The sequence below is a fragment of the Callorhinus ursinus genome, unplaced genomic scaffold (assembly GCF_003265705.2).
Source record: "Callorhinus ursinus isolate GAN/ISIS: 27379988/994484 unplaced genomic scaffold, GSC_fseal_2.0 scaffold9, whole genome shotgun sequence".
In the NCBI taxonomy this organism is placed as follows: domain Eukaryota; kingdom Metazoa; phylum Chordata; class Mammalia; order Carnivora; family Otariidae; genus Callorhinus; species Callorhinus ursinus.
This window is the reverse complement of record NW_027397071.1, coordinates 5,237,612-5,258,991: the sequence shown is the minus strand read 5'-3', so window position 1 is coordinate 5,258,991 and position 21,380 is coordinate 5,237,612. Positions and strand designations below refer to the sequence as shown.

At 38.4% G+C, this 21,380-nt stretch overlaps 1 protein-coding gene across 4 annotated transcripts in view; it reads right to left on the bottom strand.

The window, feature by feature from the left end:
- Positions 1-21,380, bottom strand: part of DENND2C (DENN domain containing 2C) — a 78,439-nt gene that overhangs the window by 33,254 nt on the left and 23,805 nt on the right. For 3 of the 4 annotated variants that reach the window (XM_025872491.2, XM_025872493.2, XM_073896100.1), the window contains exon 2: positions 271-1,288. In XM_025872491.2, coding sequence (XP_025728276.1) covers positions 271-1,097 — 827 coding nt within the window. In that variant the 5' untranslated portion in view covers positions 1,098-1,288. Of the gene's footprint in view, positions 1-270; positions 1,289-1,982; positions 2,035-21,380 lie in introns of those variants that run through there. The other variant, XM_025872492.2, reaches the window with a different exon arrangement.

The window sequence follows — 21,380 nt, the reverse complement described above, 5'->3', positions numbered from 1 at the left end:
ATGTCCTAAACGAAGCAGAAGAATGTACTTCTCTACGTATTCTTACAGATATAAAATGCAAGTTTTTCTGATGTTCTTATGTCCGCAAATTGTCTTAGATATTATTTCCTTTTGTAGGTACTTTTCCCTTGGGTTAATCAACATCTGTAAAATCAAACTAGGCCTGTAACCCATGCAGGGAAATGAAAATGGCTTTGAAAAGAAAAAAGAAGCTCAGTAGTTCTGGAAGGACAATACTTAGAAATTATTATGGAGCAGATAAAAACACACCTTTTAGATCTCCCTCTGATTTTTCTGCCATATTTCTTTGGTTCAGGTTCCTGAGAAGAGGCCAAACAAGACTCTGCGCAAGAATTATTTTCACAGTATTTTCTGTCACAGTTTCTTTCTTTACATGGCATAACACCGGATTCAGATAAATATCTGAATGTCCTGCGAGGTTTGGGCAAAGGATTTATAGAAGGTCCACATTCTTGTCCCTCAGGTTCAGAGTAAATATTTTCTAAGCTCTTGGTTATTCCATATGAACTATCAAGAACTCTGAAATTCAGTTCTTTTTCTGAAGAGTCACAATGTTCTAAAGCCAAATTTAAGACTTTATCTGGGGGGAGTGCTTCTATTTTCTTCCACAGGATCTGTGAGGTATAGAAATTTCCTGGAGGTAAGGAAGTCTCTGGGTCCAAAACAACTTCTTTCCAGCTTTCGATCTGTTTGACCCGAGAACATACCCAATTGGATTCTGATTCATTTCTAAAGAGGTGTGTATCATCACATCCACGTTTCCCACTTTCATCCTTGGTTTGATCATGGCTTTTCGCATCTTCATTAATATTTAGACCAACATTGCGAGAGTTGGTTATATCCAACTTTTTGCTCTTTCCCTCATCGACGGGATTTTTCTTAAGAAGACTCTCTTGATGACAGTTATTATATCTCACTCCAAAGTCCCTTGGATGCCACTTCTCTGGATTAGGTATACCATTAGTTCTTCCTTCCCACTGAGAAATTTTTTGTTTGATGTTTCTGCAGTGGCTTCTTGACAGTGTCTGAACAGCAGAACGAGAAAAACCGGCATCCATGTTCCCAGTTGGGTGCATGTCAAAGTCTGAATGTTACTGAGGCTCCATTTTAAGTAACTGTGAAATACTGTATTCTTTATCCTGTCAGTTAGAATCCCAACAATTCCAGCATTTTCCTTTCATCTTTAACTTAGAAATCTCTTTTTAAAAAGAAAAATTTTGATCATTGATCCTCGTGGAAAATGGCTGCAACTTTATCTTGAATATTCCTATTAAAAAGAGACAACCGTATGTTAACACAGTTTTATAATTTCCTAATTTAAAGTCCACCAAAACACTGCCTATGTATCCCTAAATAACTCATTTACATTACATATGTAAAAATGTACCTGTCACCCACTAAGTAATTCAACTCCATAAACGCGTTCCTAAGATGGTGATAGAACACAGAGGAAATATTACTTGTGATATTTCTCAAATTGTCAGCTTTAATGTTCTGCTGTATTTAATTTCCTAAAGTTAGGTAGACTGAGGTTTTATAAGAGATTACACATAGTAGTACACAATGTTATTTTGTAAAATCAATTCCTTATGAAACCTTCTCTTAATGAAACAAGGACCAACAGAGTATTATAAAAAGCATACACTTACAGAAATACATCTCAACTAACTAAAAAGTTGATGTATACATCCAGAGAAAGCGCCAGTTAGTCTGGAAACATATCAACACCTAATTTCCTCCTTCTCGCCTATGTTGGGAGATAATACTAGCCCTTATTTCAACATACCCTGATTTCAACTTTACTATTAGCAGCACAGGATTCCATATGCACGGTGCTAATGACAAGCCAATGTGCCATTAACTATCAGGTGCTTTAAAATATCATAACCTATTTCGTCACCGACTGAACTTTGCACATCACTGCCACCACCCCCTTGACCCAAATCGGCAAAAATACTTACAGGCTTTGTCACAGTCCTTCCTTTCACATACAGGCTTCACTCATTGAGGCCCATAAATGTTTCCTCAAATGTAAAAATTGGCATAGAACTTTTCTTATCAACTGAGTAAAGACCCGATCTCAAGTTCTCCTGTATACGGGTTATAAATAACAACTGATTCAAAACTTCCTGAGGCAGGGGTCATCCTTCCTTGAGCTTTGTCTGTGGGGCCTTGATTAACAGGCAGGAAAATATCTTGGCCCGGCTCTGTCAGGGCAGCTGACCAAAACTGATACACAATTCACACACAAAATGTATTCTAGGCAGGACAATTGTTAATCAGGGATTCCATCAACTTTCCTTTCAACCATTCCCACAAGTTTGTAGGAAAATCAGCTTTGCCTGCAAATAAACTTGGATGAGGATCTAATGAAAAAAAAATCATTCTAAATAACCTTAAGAAATTTAATGTGGGTGGGAAAAAAAAAAAAACAAAAAACCCAAAGCCCCAAAATACTAAAGCTGTTGTTGCAGATTTTTTTTTTTTTTTTTGGTTGCCGCCACCACCACCACAGCTTCCTTGCTTTGAGGGACCCGCCTGCACTGCCTGGCACCCAGGCCTAGAACTCTCCATGAAAGACTAATGCATACAATGTGAAGGGCCAGTCAGCGGCCGCTCATTATTAAACTGAAAATCCTTTTGCCGCTTCTTTTTTTTTTTTTTTAAAGATTTTATTTATTTATTTGACAGAGAGAGAGACAGTGAGAGAGGAAACACAAGCAGGGGGAGCGGGAGAGGGAGAAGCAGGCTTCCTGCCGAGTAGGGAGCCCGATGCGGGGCTCGATCCCAGGACCCCGGGATCATGACCTGAGCCGAAGGCAGACGCTTAACGACTGAGCCACCCAGGCGCCCCTCCTTTTGCCGCTTCTAATAGAGGATTCCTAAGGATTTTAGGGTGTCCTTGAGACTCACGTTTTCCTCACTATAGACAAGATGGGAGTATAGCTGGCCCTTGAACAAGGTCGGGGTGAAGGGTGCTGACCTCCCGCACAGTTGAAAACCTGCCTATAACTTTTGATTCCTCCAAAATTTAGTTACCAACAGCCTACAGATGGCAGGAAGAAGCCTTACTGATAACATTAATGGCTGATTAACACCTATGTGTTATATGCCGTATTCTTTTTTTTAAATATACTGTATTCTTACAATAAACCAGAGAAAATATTAAGAAAAATCCTAAGGAAGAGAAAATATATTTACAGGGCTGTACTGTACTTATCGCAAAATATCCACCTAGACGTGGACCCGCACAATTCAAACCTGTGTCGTTCAAGGGTCAACTGTATTTTTCTCTCTCCTAGGAGCCTCGTAGAGGTTTTCAGCAGTCTTTGTTAATGCTTTCTTTACTTTTCCTTTGTTACTATGCGAATGTATGTAATGTACGAATGAATGTAAGCTATGAATGGGTCCAAGTGGGAAGAAAGATGGAATCTGCTAAGGCTGAAGGCTTTTTTTTCAGGGCTAAAGAAATTTAACTTGAAAATTACTAGCAACAGATGCTAAATTTATGGACTTGACACACAAATATGAATGATGTGTATTAATGGTGTTTCCGTGGCACATAAGACACTCCTAACAGAAGTGGGCATTATAAACAGAAATGCTACTTGCTCCTAAATGTACGTATTAATACGCCACAGCTTTCAAAAAAATGGACAAATGATTTCAGAAACAAAAAAGTTTTAACGCCTTCTGACTAGACAGATGTCTACCTAGACAGTACAGAGAATTTATCTTTATATCCGATTTCACAGTTCCAATTTTTGACAGATTAAACTCTTTATAATGTGGCTTGCCTATTCTTATATACGAGTTCTGATTTTGTCCCCTCCAAAAAATAAGAATCACTCACCAAAGCAGGAGGCATCTCATGTCTGACTTGAACCTAATTAAATTCTGAGCCACCTTCCTCCTCAGGACCTGCTCCCCATGGCCCTCATTCTCTGTGAGATCCTGTATGTCCCACTCGCCACCTCCCCAGTTTCTTGCGTTGACCACCACTACCAGGAACATTCTAAGCCCTAAGTGCTGGCCCAGCTTTTCAAGTCCTAGATCTCTCCACAGCTTCATCTTTTGGAAAACTCCCTAAAGCCAACTCACACATTTGTCCCTAGAGATTGCTTCCTTAAGTTTGCTGCAACAGTCCTAACAAAAACACAGACTGAGAAAACGTGACAACTTCAACAGTTTTTAGAATTCTTTTTTCTCTTAATACCACAAAATGAGTCAGACTTCCCTCCCTTTAAAGATGACTAAGGCAGGCAGGACTCACAACTTAAAGAGGAGGCGAGCACTCACTAACCACAATGGACATCTCAACAGAACAAACAGCAACAGAACAAAAGACATACAAATATGAAAAATCAAGCATGATTTTATAAGTATAATAAAACAGCATGCTTGGAATAAAGGGTACTAATCAAGCTTTTTTTTTTTTTTCCTGTTCTTTGTTCCCAAAGAGGTGATCCTTCATCAGGTCCCCTTGTTTTTATTTTCTGTTTTTTTTCTGAGTATTTACTTTCATCCAAGAAACACATCAACACAAGTTTATCAGCTTAAAATGTAATGTACACTATAACTTACCACATACAGGATTCTGTGTTTTTAGCATTTTAAAAGAAAACAATTTGAGTCCATTTGAGTAAGTGAAATTCTCTGGAAAAGAGAATAATGATGCTCTGTTTTAGTAACTCAAGCCTTACATGGGAAAGCTTCTCACTCCAAAGCCTTTAAAACACTTTATTTGATCAAACATAAATACCTGACAAAATAGGGGGGATTTGGAACATTCTAAAAGTTGATTTAAAAACTGATGAAAGGGTATGCTTTTAATGATTGACTGATTTTAGAGAGAGGGAGAGGACGTGTGTGTGAGAATGAGGGGTAGGGGCAGAAGGAGAGACTCTTCAGGCAGATTCCCCGCTGAGCGCGAAGCCCAACAGGTGGTGAGGTGAGGAGGGTTAGGGAGTGTGGGGTTGGTGGCTGGGGGGAGGGGGCTCAATCTCACAACCCTTGAGATCAAGACCTGAGCTGAAACCAAGTCTGACACTCAACCAACTGAGCCACCCAGGCGCCCCAAAGGTATGCTTTTAAACGATTGATATTTTTTATGTGAATTTTACCTCAATTAGAAAGAAAATTGATGAAAGGGACAAGGAAGACTCTCACCACTGGCCACGATAGAGTCACTGAGCTAGACTTGCCTTCCTAACATAACTATAAAACCGAACTTATATATTAAATAAAATAAATGCTTTTGATATTGGATAACAAACATAGGACTGTAATCTCTGAATGAAGAAAAACAAATGAGGCAGGCACTATGTTGGCCCAGTTTTCACGCTGGAGGCTCTTTCCAGAAAACAGCACAGAACATGATAACCTTGCTGAGGTACAGATAAAGGGGGCAGAGTTTGAAGGGACGAGGAAAGATGGAATTTTCAGGGCCCCGTATCAGATAGGAGGGAGCAACACAGAAAAAGCTCCAGAAATCTACATAGGATCCCCTTGAGTCTTGGTTTGAATACTAAGCTGCTAACGCACAGGGTAACACTGCACAAGGCTGGAAACAAATTACCGGGGAAAGAACAACTACAGGGGACCTGTAAGCTGACTAGTACCCAGAGTTCACAAAGGGCTGGGAAATGTTCAACTTCCAGTGATCCATATAGGAGCAGACTTGTCGAACACCCAGGCAATTCAGTAGAGACGTTAGGAGGTCATGGCTTGTCAGTAGGACTAAACTAGCCCTAGAATAAAGACTACTTTCGAGCTACCCTAAAGCTTTAAAAAAGCCTTAAAAGCAGGTGGCTCAGTCAGTTAGGCATCTGCCCTTGGCTCAGGTCATGACCTTAGGGTCCTGAGATTGAGCCCCATCTCAGGCTCTCTGCTCAGCGGGGAGTCTGTTTCTCCCTCTCCCTCTGCCACGCCCTCCCCCTCCCCCGCTCGTGCTCGCTAGCTCTCTCTCTCTCAAATAAAAATTTTTATTTTTTAAAAAAAGCCTTAAAAGGATCATGTTGATTTGTAAGGAACTGAAGTACTCACTAAAATAAAACTCAGTAATTTTTACATGAAGACAACAAAACCTAGACACTCAGCAATGTAACGTTCACAATGTGCAACATCCACTCAAAATTACAAAATATGTAAAGAAGCCTAAAAGTGAGAAAAATCAGTCAGTAGGAACAGAAACAGAGCCAAAAATGATAGATATGATAGAGTTGGCAGACAAAGACCTCAGGTTGGATATTTTAAATATATTCATAAGCTTAAAGGAAAACACAAACATAATCAGTAGAGAAATGAAGATATAAACATGAAAGCAAACAGAATCTCTGGAACCTACAAATGCCCTGTCTGAAATAAAGTCACTGATGGGATGAACAGCAAATTCAACTTCTTACTGCCGAAGAAATGGTCAATGAAGTAAAATAAGGAGCAACAGGAACTGTCAAAAACAAAACTGAAGCACAGAGAGAAAAAAGCTGAAGCTAAAACAAAAACAAAAACCAGATTCTCCCTAAAACAGTATCAAGCAGTTTACCTTACATACAATCCTGGAAGTGAAGGGGGTAGGAAGACAGAGAACAAATATTTCAAAAAATAATGGCTGAAATTTTTCTAAATCTGATGAAAACTCTAAACCTGTAGATCTAGGAAGCTCAATAAATCTCAAACAGGATAAACACAATGAAAGCCTTATCAAGGCAAACCATAATCAAGCTGCTGAGAATCAGTGATAAAGAGAAAATTCATAAATGGCCAGAACAACAAGAACAACAACAAAACTCATATCATGTACAGAGAAAAGAAGGTAAGCAGGAAACAATGGAAAATATTTGAAGTGCTGGCGGGGGAGGTGGACAAGACTGTGAATCGAGAATTCTAGACACAGCCTTCAAAATAAGGGTTGAAATAAACACATTTTCAGTTGAAAAAAGCTGTGAGAATTTGTCAGCAGCAGACCTGCATGCAAGGCCAGTGACATAATTTATGGCTCCCAGTGCAAAGTGAAAATGTGCAGGAAAAGTGCTTTAAAGGAAGATAGCAAGCTTTTTTTCATTTTTTCTGTAATCTCTTTGAATTTGTCGTAGTGTTCTTTATTTTACTATCTAATGTTTTAAGTAAAAAAAATTAAAAATTTAAATTATTAGCATGAATGTACCATTCATCTATATGTATGCAATGCCATTTTAAACGCACATATCAAAGCATTTACCTTATATGCAGAATCAGTGGAAATAAACAATTCCTATTTTTGGCTTGTCTTGAAGGGGGTGCTTCAAGCTGGCTGAAAGAGATACACAGCCAGATTCAGAAGGTTGGAAGGAGAAAGAGAGGGTTCCCTCAGGCCTGGAACCAGCCAAGAGAATGCTGTCAGGTCTAGGGATACTTGTGGAATGAGCACAGATTCTAGCAGGGACCCGGGAGCCCAGCACTGTGATGAGGGGCATGCACATGCTTGCTTGGGCCTAATGGCTGCTAGAATTCCCTCCTGCCAGCCACCAAACCAACGTGTCATGCTCTGGCTGAGGCAGGGTCTAGGGAAGTACAGCCAGGTATCTCCACATCCCATAGGCATGCCTCCCCAACTCATGCCAGACAGGTAACCCCCAAGGATCTATTAACCTCTGCCCAGAATACACTTGATAATCTGAATCACGGTGGGTGATAGGCTTGCCTCTGTAAAACCAAGGCCTCCACTTGGCTGCTCGCCAGATACAGCATGGTGCTGCCAGTGTGGAGTGGGACAGCCATTGTCATGCCCTGTTTCAAGACACCATGAACATACATGTCCAATCTCAACCCTCTCACACCAGGCTTTTGCCGAGAGCAGAGAGACAGTGGTCTATAGGTAGAGAAGGGCCATGCAGGGCTAGCTGGAGATTGGGCAGCTGAGAACCCATCCTCAGGAGCTGGCAGGAGGCAGGGCCCCGAGTGAATTGAGGCTCCAACCCCTGGTACACACTGTATTGTCCCATCAGACTTCACATACAAAACACAAATTCAAGGGCGGCTGGCTGGTTCAGTTGGTATAGCATGCAACTCTTGATCTTGGGGTTGTGGGTTCAAGTCCCACAGTGAGTGTAGAGATTACTTAAAAATAAAAAATAAAATCTTTAGCTCAGATTTTATGGCTGTTAGTTAGGCATCTGCCTTCAGCTCGGGTCATGATCTCAGAATCCTGTGATCAAGCCCTGCATCATTGGGCTCCCTGCTGAAAGGGGAGTCTGTTTCTCTCTCTCCCTCTGCCCCTCCCCTGTTCATGCTCCCATACTCTCTTTCCCTCTCCTCAAATAAATAAATAAAATCTTTTATAAAAATAAAATCTTCTTAAAAACCCCACAAATTCAAAGATTAAGCTATCAGAATTTCAAGATGGCTACCACAGAGCATAAAACCCCACAGGGCCCTTTTGAATGCAGGACCCCGTACAGCTACACTGATCGTCTGACCATAAAGCTGGCCCTGTATACCCTACATTGTGGAATTTATAGCAATGGGGGAGTAAAATGTAAGAAGAGCACAAAGGAGGGAAAGAAAAATGGAAATATAGTATCCTAAATTTCTTACTTTATATATAAATTAGTACATTATTTGTTTTTTTTTAAGATTTTATTTTTAAGTTATCTCTGCACCCAACATGGGGCTCAAACTCACAACCCCAAGATCAAGATCGCATGCTCCTCTAACTGAGGCAGCCAGAAGCCCCACGTAGTACATTATTTGAAGGGGAAAGATTAAAGTTGTACATTGTGAACACTAAAGAAATCACTAAAAGAATGGAATTCTAAAAAACACTCAGTGCAGAAAAAGCTGGGGTTGGGAGAGAGAAGGAAGAATCACAAGAACAACTACCACCACCAAAAAACCAAACAGAAACAGAAAATGAATAGCAAGACTGTACATTTAAATCTGACCATACGAATAATTATGTTAAATGTAAATGAGCTAAACTCTAAATAAAAGGCAAAGATGATCATACTTGATTTAAAAAAAAGCAAGACCTAACTCTGCATTTCTTTAAACTGCACTTTGAATTTATTTATTTATTTTTTAAAGATTTTATTTATTCATTTGACAGAGACACAGCGAGAGGGGAACACAGTCAGGGGGAGTGCGAGAGGGAGAAGCAGGCTCCCCGCTGAGCAGGGAGCCTGATGCGGGGCTATGACCTGAGCCGAAGGCAGCCGCTTAACGACTGAGCCACCCAGATGCCCCTGCACTTTGAATTTAAAGAGACCTATCTGTTAAAATAAAGAGGTTCAAACACTAAAGTAAACATTATCATAAGAACCCTGGATTGACTGTATTGATATCAGACAAAGCAGACTTCTAGCCAAGAAATATTAGCAGAGATAAAGAGAAAAGACATTTCAAGCAAAAATGTAGTCAATTCATCAAGAAGATTGAACAATCCTAAATGTTCATGTACCTAATAACAGAGTTTCAAAATGTAAGAAGCAAAAAACGTCAGAACCAAAAGGACAAATGGACAAATCTGTAATTTTACTGAGGATTTCATCGCTCTTCATGAGTAATAGCCATATTGACAGAAAATCAGGAAATATATAAAAGACTTGAAAACCGCCATTAATTAACTTGACCTAAGTGACATTTTAGAACACTACACCCAACAACAATAGAATATATATTCAAGTATACATACGATATTTACCAGTAAACCATATGTTGGGCCATAAAATAAAACTTACTGAATTTTAAATGATTGAAGTCAGCCTGAGAATGATTCTCTCACAATGGAACTTAATTAAAAATAAATAATCAAAAGATATCTGGAAAATGCCAAAATATTTGGAAATAAATGCTTACGTTATAAAAGAAAAAAGTTTAGAAACACTCTATCTTGGTGTTTTAAATCAAAACACGTTTTATTGGGGCACCTGGGTGGCTCAGATAGTTAAGTGTATGCCTCCGGCTCAGGTCATGATCCCAGGGTACTGGGATCGAGCCCCACATCGGGCTCCTGGCTCAGCAGGGAGCTTGCTTCTCCCTCTCCCTCTGCCTCTCTCCCTACTCATGTGCTCTCTCTCTCTCTGTATCTCTGTGTCTCAAATGAAGAAATAAAATCCTAAAAAAAACCCCACATTTTATCCCATTAAGTTTCAAGTTATTATTTTAAATTATTCCCCAGTATAATGCTCTAGGTTGACATCTGTTTAAATTACCTTACTGCCAGTCCTGCACAAAACATACCATCCTTTTTTTTTTTTTTTAAAGATTTCATTCATTTATTTGACAGAGAGAGAGAGCACAAGTAGGCAGAGCGGCAGAGGGAGAGAGAGAAGCAGGCTCCCCGCCGAGCAGGGAGCCCGACGCGGGGCTCGATCCCAGGACCCCGGGACCATGACCCGAGCCGAAGGCAGATGCTTAACCGACTGAGCCACCCAGGCACCCCATCCTTTTCAATATTACATCCTTTTAAATCCTATAGTGAAATTGAATGTCATTATTCCACTTAATATCTGAAAAAAACCCCAATGATTTAAGGTTGTTTCTTTTTTTTTTTTTAAAGATTTTATTTATTTATTTGAGAGACAGAGTGAGAGAGAGAGAGCACATGAGAGGGGGGAGGGTCAGAGGGAGAAGCAGACTCCATGCTGAGCAGGGAGCCCAATGCGAGACTCTATCTTGGGACTCCAGGATCATGACCTGAGCCGAAGGCAGTTGCTCAACCAACTGAGCCACCCAGGCGCCCTAAGGTTTTTTCTTAAGAAGGATAAAAAATAAACTCAAAGCAAGTAGAAGAAAATAATAAGATGTAAATATTCATGAAATAGCAACCACTGAACAACGGAGAAATCAATGAAACATAAAAAGTTATTTGAAACACCAATGAATTAATAGACATCTAGGTGGATGGAACAAATAAAAAAAGAAAAAGCATAAATTAGCAGTATGAGGAATGAAAAAGGGGTGATCAGCACAGATCTTACATTAAAGGATATAAAGGATGATATGAATAAATTTATTGTAGTAAATTTGACAACTTAAATGACATGGACAAATTCCTTGAAAGATACAAATTGCCAAAACAGACACAAGAAGATACAAGAACTCTGAGTATCTACATATTTATTTTTAAAATTAAAGTTAAAATTTTATTTTATTTTATTTATTTTTTAAAGATTTTATTTATTCATTTGACAGAGAGAGCACAAGCAGGGGGAGCATCAGGCAGAGGGAGAAGCAGGCTCCCCCGCTGAGCAGGGAGCCCGATGCAGGACTCGATCCCAGGACCCTGGGATCATGACCTGAGCTGAAGGCAGACGCTTAATGACATGACTGAGCCACCCAGGCACCCCTAAAATTAAAATTTTAATTAAAAGCCTTTGCATTAAAAAAAACTCCAGGTCCACGTAGCTTCACTCGTTAATTTTATTAAACATCCAAAAAAATAATATTAATCTTACACAAACTCTTACAGAAAATAGAAGAGGAAACATTTTCTAACTCATTTTATAAGACCAACATTACCCTGTTGGAAAACCAAAGACACTACAAGAAAAGAAAAATATAGAACAGAACTCATGAACATAAATGTGAAAGTCCTTTAAAAACATTAGCAAATAAAATTCACATATGCATATAAAAGATACTAAGTTATGACTAAGTAGAGTTTATTTATTTTTTTAAGATTTTATTTATTTGAGAAAGAGAGTGAAAGAGCACAAGCAGGGGGAGCAGCAGAGGGAGAGGGAGAAGCAGACTCCCCGCACAGCAGGGAGACCGATGTGGGACTCGATCCCAGGACCCTGGCTGGGATCATGACCTGAGCCGAAGGCAGACGCCCAAACATCTGAGTCACCCAGGTGCCCCTAAGTAGAGTTTATAAGAGAATGCAAAGTTGCTTTAAATTTAAAAATCATTTTATTTATGAGATAAAGAAAAAAAGCCTTCTTGTAATTATCTTAGTAGATGCAAAGAAGCATTTGAAAAAAATTTCACACTTATTCATAATTGGGAAAAAAAACCCTCTAGCAAATAAGAAATGGAATTTCCACAATCTGATACATGGCAACTATGAAAAAACTACTGCAATATCATACTAAGTGGTAAAAGATTTAACACCTTTCCTTTAAGATTGGGAAAAAGGCAAGGATGTCTTCTTTCACTGCTTTTATTCAACATTTTATTTTATTTAGATTGGAAAAGTGCCCTTTCAGCTCTGACACGCTGGGGAACAAGGTCGTGAAGAGGAGGACTTGGTGTGCTGCTGCCACTTCTAACATCTTGGGTCCCTGCGCCTTTTGCAGAACTTCTAACAGTGCTACGTTGGGACAGAGCATCCAGAGGTTCACAACCTATGTGGTCTGTAGGAGCCACTGGGAGGAGGGCCTAGGGAAGAATTTGTCATTTTCAGTGGAAAACAAGTGCCAGTTACTAATTATGACAACTGTGTACTTTGGATCTGGATTTGCTGCACATTTTTTTTTATAGTAAGACACCAGCTGCTTAAGAAATAAGGATGCTTTAATTCATTAAACAGATGTGAAAAGGAACATTTAAGAGGTGCAATCTCTTTGAAAAAATGAATCAAACTCTTGAGTTCAACATACTCAATATGTTTGTAAATAAACTTATGGCATGAAAAAGAAAGGAAAGTAAAACAACATGATTGTATATGTAGAAAGTCCTAAGAAATCTACAATAACAAGGTACTAAAATTCATCAGGGAATTTAGCAAGGTCTCAGGATACATGGTCAATATATAAGACATAATTTGTACTTATACATACGGGAATAAACAATTGGAAAATGAAATGTAAAATAACATAAAAAGTTGCATAAAAATCATGAAATACTTAGGTATACAAAACTTGTACACTGAAAATACAAGATATTGCTAAGAAAAAAAATTAAAGAACTACTAAATAAAGAGATCCATCACATTAATAAATTAGAAGATTCAATTTTGTTAAGACATCAAATTCTCTCAAAATTGATCTCTAGATTCAACACAGACCTAATCAAAATCACAGCAGGCTTTGTTCCAGAAATTGACAAGCTGATTCTCAAATTTATATGGAAATGCAAAGGACCTCAAATAGCCTAAAACGTTTTCAAAAATAAGAAAGCTGAAGAACATATACTATTGATTTCAAGACACTGTAAAGCTACAGTAATCAAGACAATATGGATTAATGAAAGCAGAAACAAATGGATCAATAGAACAGTACAGAGTCTAGAAATAGACCCACACTTATATAGGCAATTGATTTCCACAAAGCTGGGGAAAAAAAATAATCTTTTCAATAGATGGCTTTGGAACAAATGGATATCTACAGGGAAAAAAAGTAACCTTGACTTTTTACCCACACCATTTACAAAAGTTAACTTGAAATATATCATAAGCCTAAACCTAACAGATAAAACTATAAACCTCCTAGAAGAAAAAAATAGACAAAAAAATCTTTAGGGAAGGAAAAGATTTCTTAGGACACAAAAAACACTAACCCCTAGAGGCAAGAAATCGATAAACTGGACTTCATCAAAATTGAGATCTTGTGCTCTTCTAAAGATGTTTTAAAAATGAAACAGCAAGCCACAGATGGAGAGAATATTCAAAATACATATATCTAACAAGCACTTAAATCCATAACATATAAGGAACTATTACAAATGAATGATAAGGCTAACAACAGTATGAAAATATGCATCAGATGTGAATAGACATTTTACAAAAGATTTTATGAGTAGCCAGTAAGTACAATAAAGCACCTGAAAAGAGGTATACTATCATTAGTCATTAAAGACACGCAAATTAAAACCCAACATACCACTACAGACCCACTAGAATGGTTAAAATGTAAAAGAATAATACTAAGTATAGGAGTACCTGGAACTTTCAAACACTACTGTTGTAATATGGTACAACCACTTTGGAAAACAGTTTGGCAGTTTCCTATAAAATTAAACATATGATTGCCATATGAAGTAGCAATTTCACTTGTAAGTATTTCATGTGAAGGAAAAATGTTATGTTTACACACATACTTCTACATGAATATATTCACAGCCTCTTTATTCAGAATAGCCCAAACTAGAAACAACCAAAAGGCAATTGACAAGTGAATACATAAACAAAATGTAATATATTCATACAGTAGGATATTCCTCAGCAATAAAAAGGAACAAAACCAACAACATGGACACCTCCCCAAAACATGGAGAAACAAAGAAGTACATACAGTATGATTCCATTTATATGAAATTCAAGAACAGCCAAAATTAATCTATAATGAAAGAAAGCATTATAGAAAGCCCTGTCTAGGGCCAGGAGGGTGAGAACTAAAAACAAAAGAGTAGGGGCGCCTGGGTGGCTCAGTTGTTAAGAGTCTGCCTTCGGTTCAGCTCATGGTCCCAGGGTCCTGGGATCGAGCCCCACATCAGGCTCCCTGCTCCGTGGGAAGCCTCCTTCTCCCTCTCCCACTCCCCCTGCTTGTGTTCCCTCTCTCGCTGTGTCTCTGTCAAATTAATTAATTAATTAATTAAAAATTTGAAAAAAAAAAAAGAGTATAAGGGAACTTTTTGGGGTGATGAAAATATTATAATCTTGATTGGGATGGTAGTTACAAAGGTGTATACATTTATCAAAACTAACTGACCATACACTTAAAATGGGTGCATTTTATTGTATGAAGTTATATCCCGGGGCACCTGGCCAGCTCAGTCGGTAGAGCATCCAACTCTTGATCTCAGGGTTATGAGTTCAAGCCCCATTCTTTCTCTTCTCCTTTTGAGACTCTAATTATACATATGTTAGATGATTTAATATTATTCCACAGGTTACTTGTGCTCTTTTCATTTATTTTTTTGACCTGTTTTCAAGTTCACTAAACATTCTACAGAGCAAAGTCCAATCTGATTTTAAGTCCATCTAATAATTCTTATTTCAGATATTGTACTTTTCAGTACAAATTTTCCATCTGGTTCTTCTAACATTTCCATTCCTCTTCTGAAATATTCCATCTCTTCACCCATTATATATTTTTTCCTGTATATTATTTAATATATTCATAATCATCTTAAAGTCCTTGTTGGCTAATGCCAACAATTGTGTCATCTTTAGGTTTCCTTTTATTGTCTCTTTTTTTCTCTTCATTATGGTTCACATTTTCTATTTCTTCTAGTGCCTTGTAATTTTAATTTATGTATGTATTTAAGTAATCTCTACCCCTACTGTGGAGTCAAACTCATAACCCTGAGATCAAGAGTCTCATGCTCTTCCCACTGAGCCAGCCAGGCACCCCCTAGTGCCTTGTAATTTTTGATCATATTCTTGGCACTGCCTATAAAAGAACAATAGAGGAAAAGATATACTTTGTGTTTGTTTTGCTTTATATATTTCTGAGATTATAAACATTCCTCTCTCTGGTAATTAGATTGAGGAGCTGATCATTCAGATTCCTCCTAGAGTCAAGTTGAGCTGAGGCTGGGTAGCAGGTTTTATTACAGGGAACTCACCTGGGATTAGCCCAACCTCTAACCTCCTGAGCTGCTGCTACCTTTTAAATATTGTCAATATTTGAGCTGGAAAAAGATGGCTACGGTTTCAATTATTTTTGGTTCAACCCTGGATTCAACCCTGGCAGGATATCACTGCACAAATATGTGGGACTATAAAACTTCTTTGTGCCTCCCATACCCCCTGCAATGCTGCTGTCTTAGTAAAAACTGGAACAGCAGATAATTATTGGGCCAAGTAGTTTGTTTTTGCATTTGGGATTCTTCCAGATTCCAATCCGCACTCCAATTCCAATTTTAGTATGTATGCTGCCGAAGCAAGCACCACACTCCAATTCCAACAGTCCGTACTGTGAACTAAGACTTGGCAGATTTTCCCTTTTCTCTGGGAAGCTTCACCATCTATGCAGGGCCACCTGTATCCAGACTATATGCTTGTCTTCAGGTATGAAAGTTGTTATGGCTCGTTGTTCACTTAGAAAGGAATTCACTCTGGAATTCAGTTCATCAAAATTTCCTTGCATCCAAAACTATTCACTAGCCTCAGAGAAATATGTGATTTTTATTTTGTCCAGTATTTTCTTGTCACTATGGGAACAAATGTTTTTCAAGTTCTTCTACATCCTAACTGGAAGAGGAAGTCTTAAAATGTTTTTAATGAAATAGAATAGTGAACAATAGTATAAATCAGAATACACTGCATGAAGGTAAGAGTAAGTATTACTTCAGAATGTTTGTTTCAGAGGGGTGTGTGTGTGTGTGTGTGTGTGTGTGTGCATGTGTGATGGGTTGTACATGTATTATCATGGTGAGGTGTGGTCAAAAAATTTGGAAAGTCTGTCTATAGCCATTGGAGTCCACTTCAATGCAAGGCAAAGAGTTTAGAGAAAGGATATTAGGACATGAGTCTCTAAAGAGAATTGTCTACTGCTAGCTGAATTTCAGGCACTGAAACAGTTCAGAAACATAAGGCTTTTACATATCAACACAGAACAAAGTATGTCCCTGGAAAAATACACAAAGCACAAAATATCACAATAGGCAACTGCTGTTAGAGAAGAATAAAATACATCCAGATATTTTAATAACAAACAGCCTTTGGTTTTTATTAAAGCCAGTTTCTGGGCCTATGTGCTATAATTCAATGTGCTGCTTACTGATTACTAAGAATGCAAAGAAAGATTCTGGAGAGAAAATGTGCTCCTTTTATATATGGCTTCTTTAATAAAAATATTTTTTAAATTTCTTTTTTTGGAGTGAGGGAAGAGATAAGAAGATTCTCTGAATGTAAGAAAGCTATTCCTAGGTGAAGAGAATAGATCACCTTTAACTCAGCGGTGAATGAAACAAACCAAAGAAAAGGCATGTTTAGGGGTGCCTCAGTTGGTTAAGTGTCTGCCTTCGGCTCAGGTCATGATCCCAGGTCCTGGGATGGAGCCTCATGTCAGGTTCCCTGATCAGCAGGGAGCTTGTTTCTCCCTCTCCCTCTGCCCCTCTCCCTACCCGTGCTCTCTCTCTTGCTCTATCTCACTCCCTCTATCTCAAATAAATAAAATCTTTTTTTAAAAAAGGCATGTTATAAAACATAGGTAGAGATCATAGCATTTATATGGGAGGCATCATGGTACAGGATACAAACAAAGAGTGCAGGCTTTGGGGCCGGACACCTGGATTCAAATCTTCTGCAACTTACTTGGTGGTGGGCCTTATACTCTTAACCAATCCAAGCCTTACTCCACAACAAGGGAATAACACACACCAGTAGAGTTATTAGAAGGATCAAATGAAATAATATATAAAGTCTCCTGTACAAGGTAAGTGCCCATGAATAGTTATGACGTTACTGTCACAACTTCTTTAAATATTATATGTATGTAAGTGTCAGTATACATCCTCACCAATCTAACTTCCTGAATGTCTCTCTCTTTATGTCTATCCCTATTACAACAACCTCAACTTATGTACTTATCATTCTTCTCCTAGAACTACCATAATATAGCCTCCTCTAAGGCCTACCTGTCTCTAATATCAACTCCCTTCCAGTACTGTTGCCAAAGTGATATTTCTAAAACTTAGATATGATCAAATCACAAACCAGTTAAAACCTTTGGTGGTTTTCGGTGCTCCATAATCTACCAAAGTGGTTATCAAAACATACTCCCAAGGAACAACAGATTTCCAAGAACTGAACCAAGATCTTCTATAAAAATTGAATAATACCCCCACACACTAGTTTGCAGAAATAAGTTACATTAATAGATATAATTTACTCAGTATTAAGTTTTTTCCTCCACAAACATATCTTAAACATTTGACCCTCACTACTGTTTGTGGTGTTAGTCAATGCTAACAAAATGGCAAAACAAACACATGGCCTACAAAAATTAATGGAAAAAAGCTGGGATAAGCCAATCATGAAGTTTTAAAGCTTTTTAAAAATGTCATATGTACACATACGTGTGCTTTTATAGTGCATACACAAAATATGGTCATAAATTTGCTACTTGAATAGTTTTTGGTTTAAATGATAAAGGTAAACAAGTAAATATTTCATGGTGTCCAGAGACAAGATAAAGTCCATACTCCTTAACGTGATATATAAGATCTTTCACCCTCTGATTCTAGCTTGCTTCCTGCCATCTGCCTTGCTTATATGCTACATTCCAAGAACATCAAATAATTTGCATCTATCAGTGGTTAAGAGCTAGAATATTGGAGTTACAGAGTTCAGATACCACCAGACTTGGTTCTTGGCTGTGTCACCTCAGTCAAATTACTTAACCCTTCTAAGCCTGCTTCCTTATCTATAGAATGATCATAATATTATAGACAACATTTACCGAGCACTTACTATGAACCAGGCATAATTCTACTCACTTCACCAATATTAACTCATCTCATTCTTGTAACAACCCATAACGTATAAAATACTGTCATTAGCCTCATTTTGCAGATGAAGAAACAGGCACAAAGAGGTTAAGTATAACTGATACGGGTCTTGGTACTCTCTGCCACAAAAGACACAGGTATTCATTCTATAAGATTGTTGTAAGGATTAAATATGAAATGATGTAAAAAAAAACATTTAAGACAATTCCTGGCATACAGTAACTGCCCAACAAATGATAGCTATTGTGGCGCCTGGGTGGCTCAGTCAGTTTAGTGCCTGACTCTTGATCTCAGCTCAGGTCTTGATCTCAGGGTAGCGAGTTCAAGCCCCGCTGCACTGGGCTCCACGCTGGGTGTGGAGCTTACTTAACAGAAACATGATAGCTGTTAACTATTTCCTGAATATACATTGTATTTTCAAGACCCATTCAAAGTTTTTCTCTGAAACCTTCCTTAGACCTTGACCCGGAGTTAATCACTTCTGAGTGCTCCCATTACACCAGTTAGTATTCTGTAATCCTTTCCCAATGTTAAATTCCTCTTACAACAAATACTTCTGTATACATTTTCCATGACCTCAGGAATCTTAATGTTCTGGAGACGTTCTTGCTCGGGGTACTTAGAAAAAGAGGAAACTTAAGGGTGAAAATGAAGAGCGGTAACACTGATAACCAGAGACGAATAAATGTCTCGGCAATGTTGTCTTGAAAGCCCTAAAGTGAACCTAAATCTCAAAATGTAACTCCCCTACTTGGCTATAGCAGAGGATGCTCAGACATGTATTACAGAAATATCGGATGCAGGGGCGCCTGGGTGGCTCAGTCGGTTAAGCATCTGCCTTCGGCTTGGGTTGTGATCTCAGGGTCCTGGGATCCAGCCCCACATCAGGCTCCCTGCTCAGTGGGGAGTCTGCTTCTCCCTCTCCCTCTGTCCCTCCCCACCATACTCCCCCACTCGTGGGCTCTCTCTTTCAAATAAGTAAATAAAATCTTAAAAAAAAAAGACATATTGGATGTAATGAAATCTGCTCAGGAAGATGAGTATGAATTTGAACTGCTCACATTATATGCGTCTTGGAATTTTCTAGTAGGTATATTTAATAAAATACTAATATAGTATTATATTTTATTATCTGGATATATAATCCAGATACATTTTTTAAAGATTTATCTATTTGTTTCAGAGAGAGAGAGAATCTCAAGCAGACTCCCTGCTGAGTGTGGAAAAGCCTGACACAGGGCCCAATCTCATGACCCTGAGATCATGACCTGAGCCAAAACCAAGAATTGGATGCTCAACCGACTAAGCCACCCAGGTGCCCTGCCTCTAGATAAATTTTTAATAACACCGACAGAAATAAATCTTGCATAAAATTTTATTGAATTTGCTCAAAATATTTTAAAGCAAAGGAGAAAAAAAATAAATGTCAAACTGGCTTCTACCTTTCAAACTGCTACCATCTTGTTAACTGTTCCTTGAATAACAAATCTTCAAAGCAAGCACATACAGGATACCGGCCTTTTATCTCACTTCTATCAGAGGAAACAGCCTTATAGGTAACTAAAAATGATTCCCAAAATAGCAAAGAAACTTAAACAAAAAAACTAATACTACTAATAATAGACAATATAAATTTCTCAGCAGTTATTTTGCCTAACTGCAAAGCAAGCAATAGGATTCTTCAAAATATAAATTTAATTCTTTACCAGTTCTATCAACTTTCTTAAGACGTCTGTCATGGGAACTTTCTGAGTTGTTTTGTTTAGTTTTTTAATAATTTTTTATTGTTGTGTTAATCACCATACATTACATCATTAGTTTTTGATGTAGTGTTCCATGATTCATTGTTTGTGCATAACACCCAGTGCTCCACGCAGAATGTGCCCTCTTTAATACCCATCACCAGGCTAACCCATCCCCCCACCCTCCTCCCCTCCAGAACCCTCAGTTTGTTTTTCAGAGTCCATCGTTTCTAATGGTCCGTCTCCCCCTCTGACTTACTCCCCTTCATTCTTCCCCTCCTGCTATCTTCTTCTTCTTCTTTTTTTTAACATATTGCATTATTTGTTTCAGAAGTACAGATCTGTGATTCATCAGTCTTGTACAATTCACAGCGCTCACTATAGCACATACCCTCCCCAATGTCTATCACCCAGCCACCCAATGCCTCCCACCCCACTACCACTCCAGCAACCCTCAGTTTGTTTCCTGAGATTAAGAGTTCCTCATATCAGTGAGGTCATATGATACATGTCTTTCTCTGACTGACTTATTTCTGAGTTGTTTTTTTTTAATGACAGAATGAAAAATGATAGTTGGCTATCATGACTTCTCTCAGATTATATTCAGAATTTTGAGGCACAAGCCAAAGAACTAGAATAATGCTAATATCGTGATTGTGTTACATGGTTGGTTATCCATATTATTTAAAAAACTTCCAAAGGACTACAATTCTTCTTTGCTGTTCACTGATTCTGATGGGTGCTGGAGATTTTATTTAACAAAGCTGTGTGACCCTAGGAGCTATCCTCATAACTAACCCAATGTTATGGGCTGAAGGCTTGTGTCCCCCCCAAATTCCTATGTTGAAGCCACAATCCTTAATGTGATGGTATTGGAGGTGAGGCCTTTGGGATGTCATGAGCATGGAGTACTCATGAATGCGACTAGTGCCTTTATAAGAAGAGACATAAGAGCTCTTGCTCCATCATGTGAGGATACAATAAGAAGATGGCCATCTGCAAACCAGGAAGAGGGCCCTCACCAGGAACCAAATTGGATGGTACCTTGATCTTGGACTTCCCAGCCTCTAGAACTGTGAGAGATAAATTTTGGTTAAGCCACCCAGTCTATGATAGTTTTGTTGTAGCAGCCCGAGCTGACTAGATAAATAGTAATTCCACCTTCAAAACATATCTCTAACTCTGACCACTTACCATCTTCACTGCTACCACACTAATCAATGCCACCACCATTTCTCC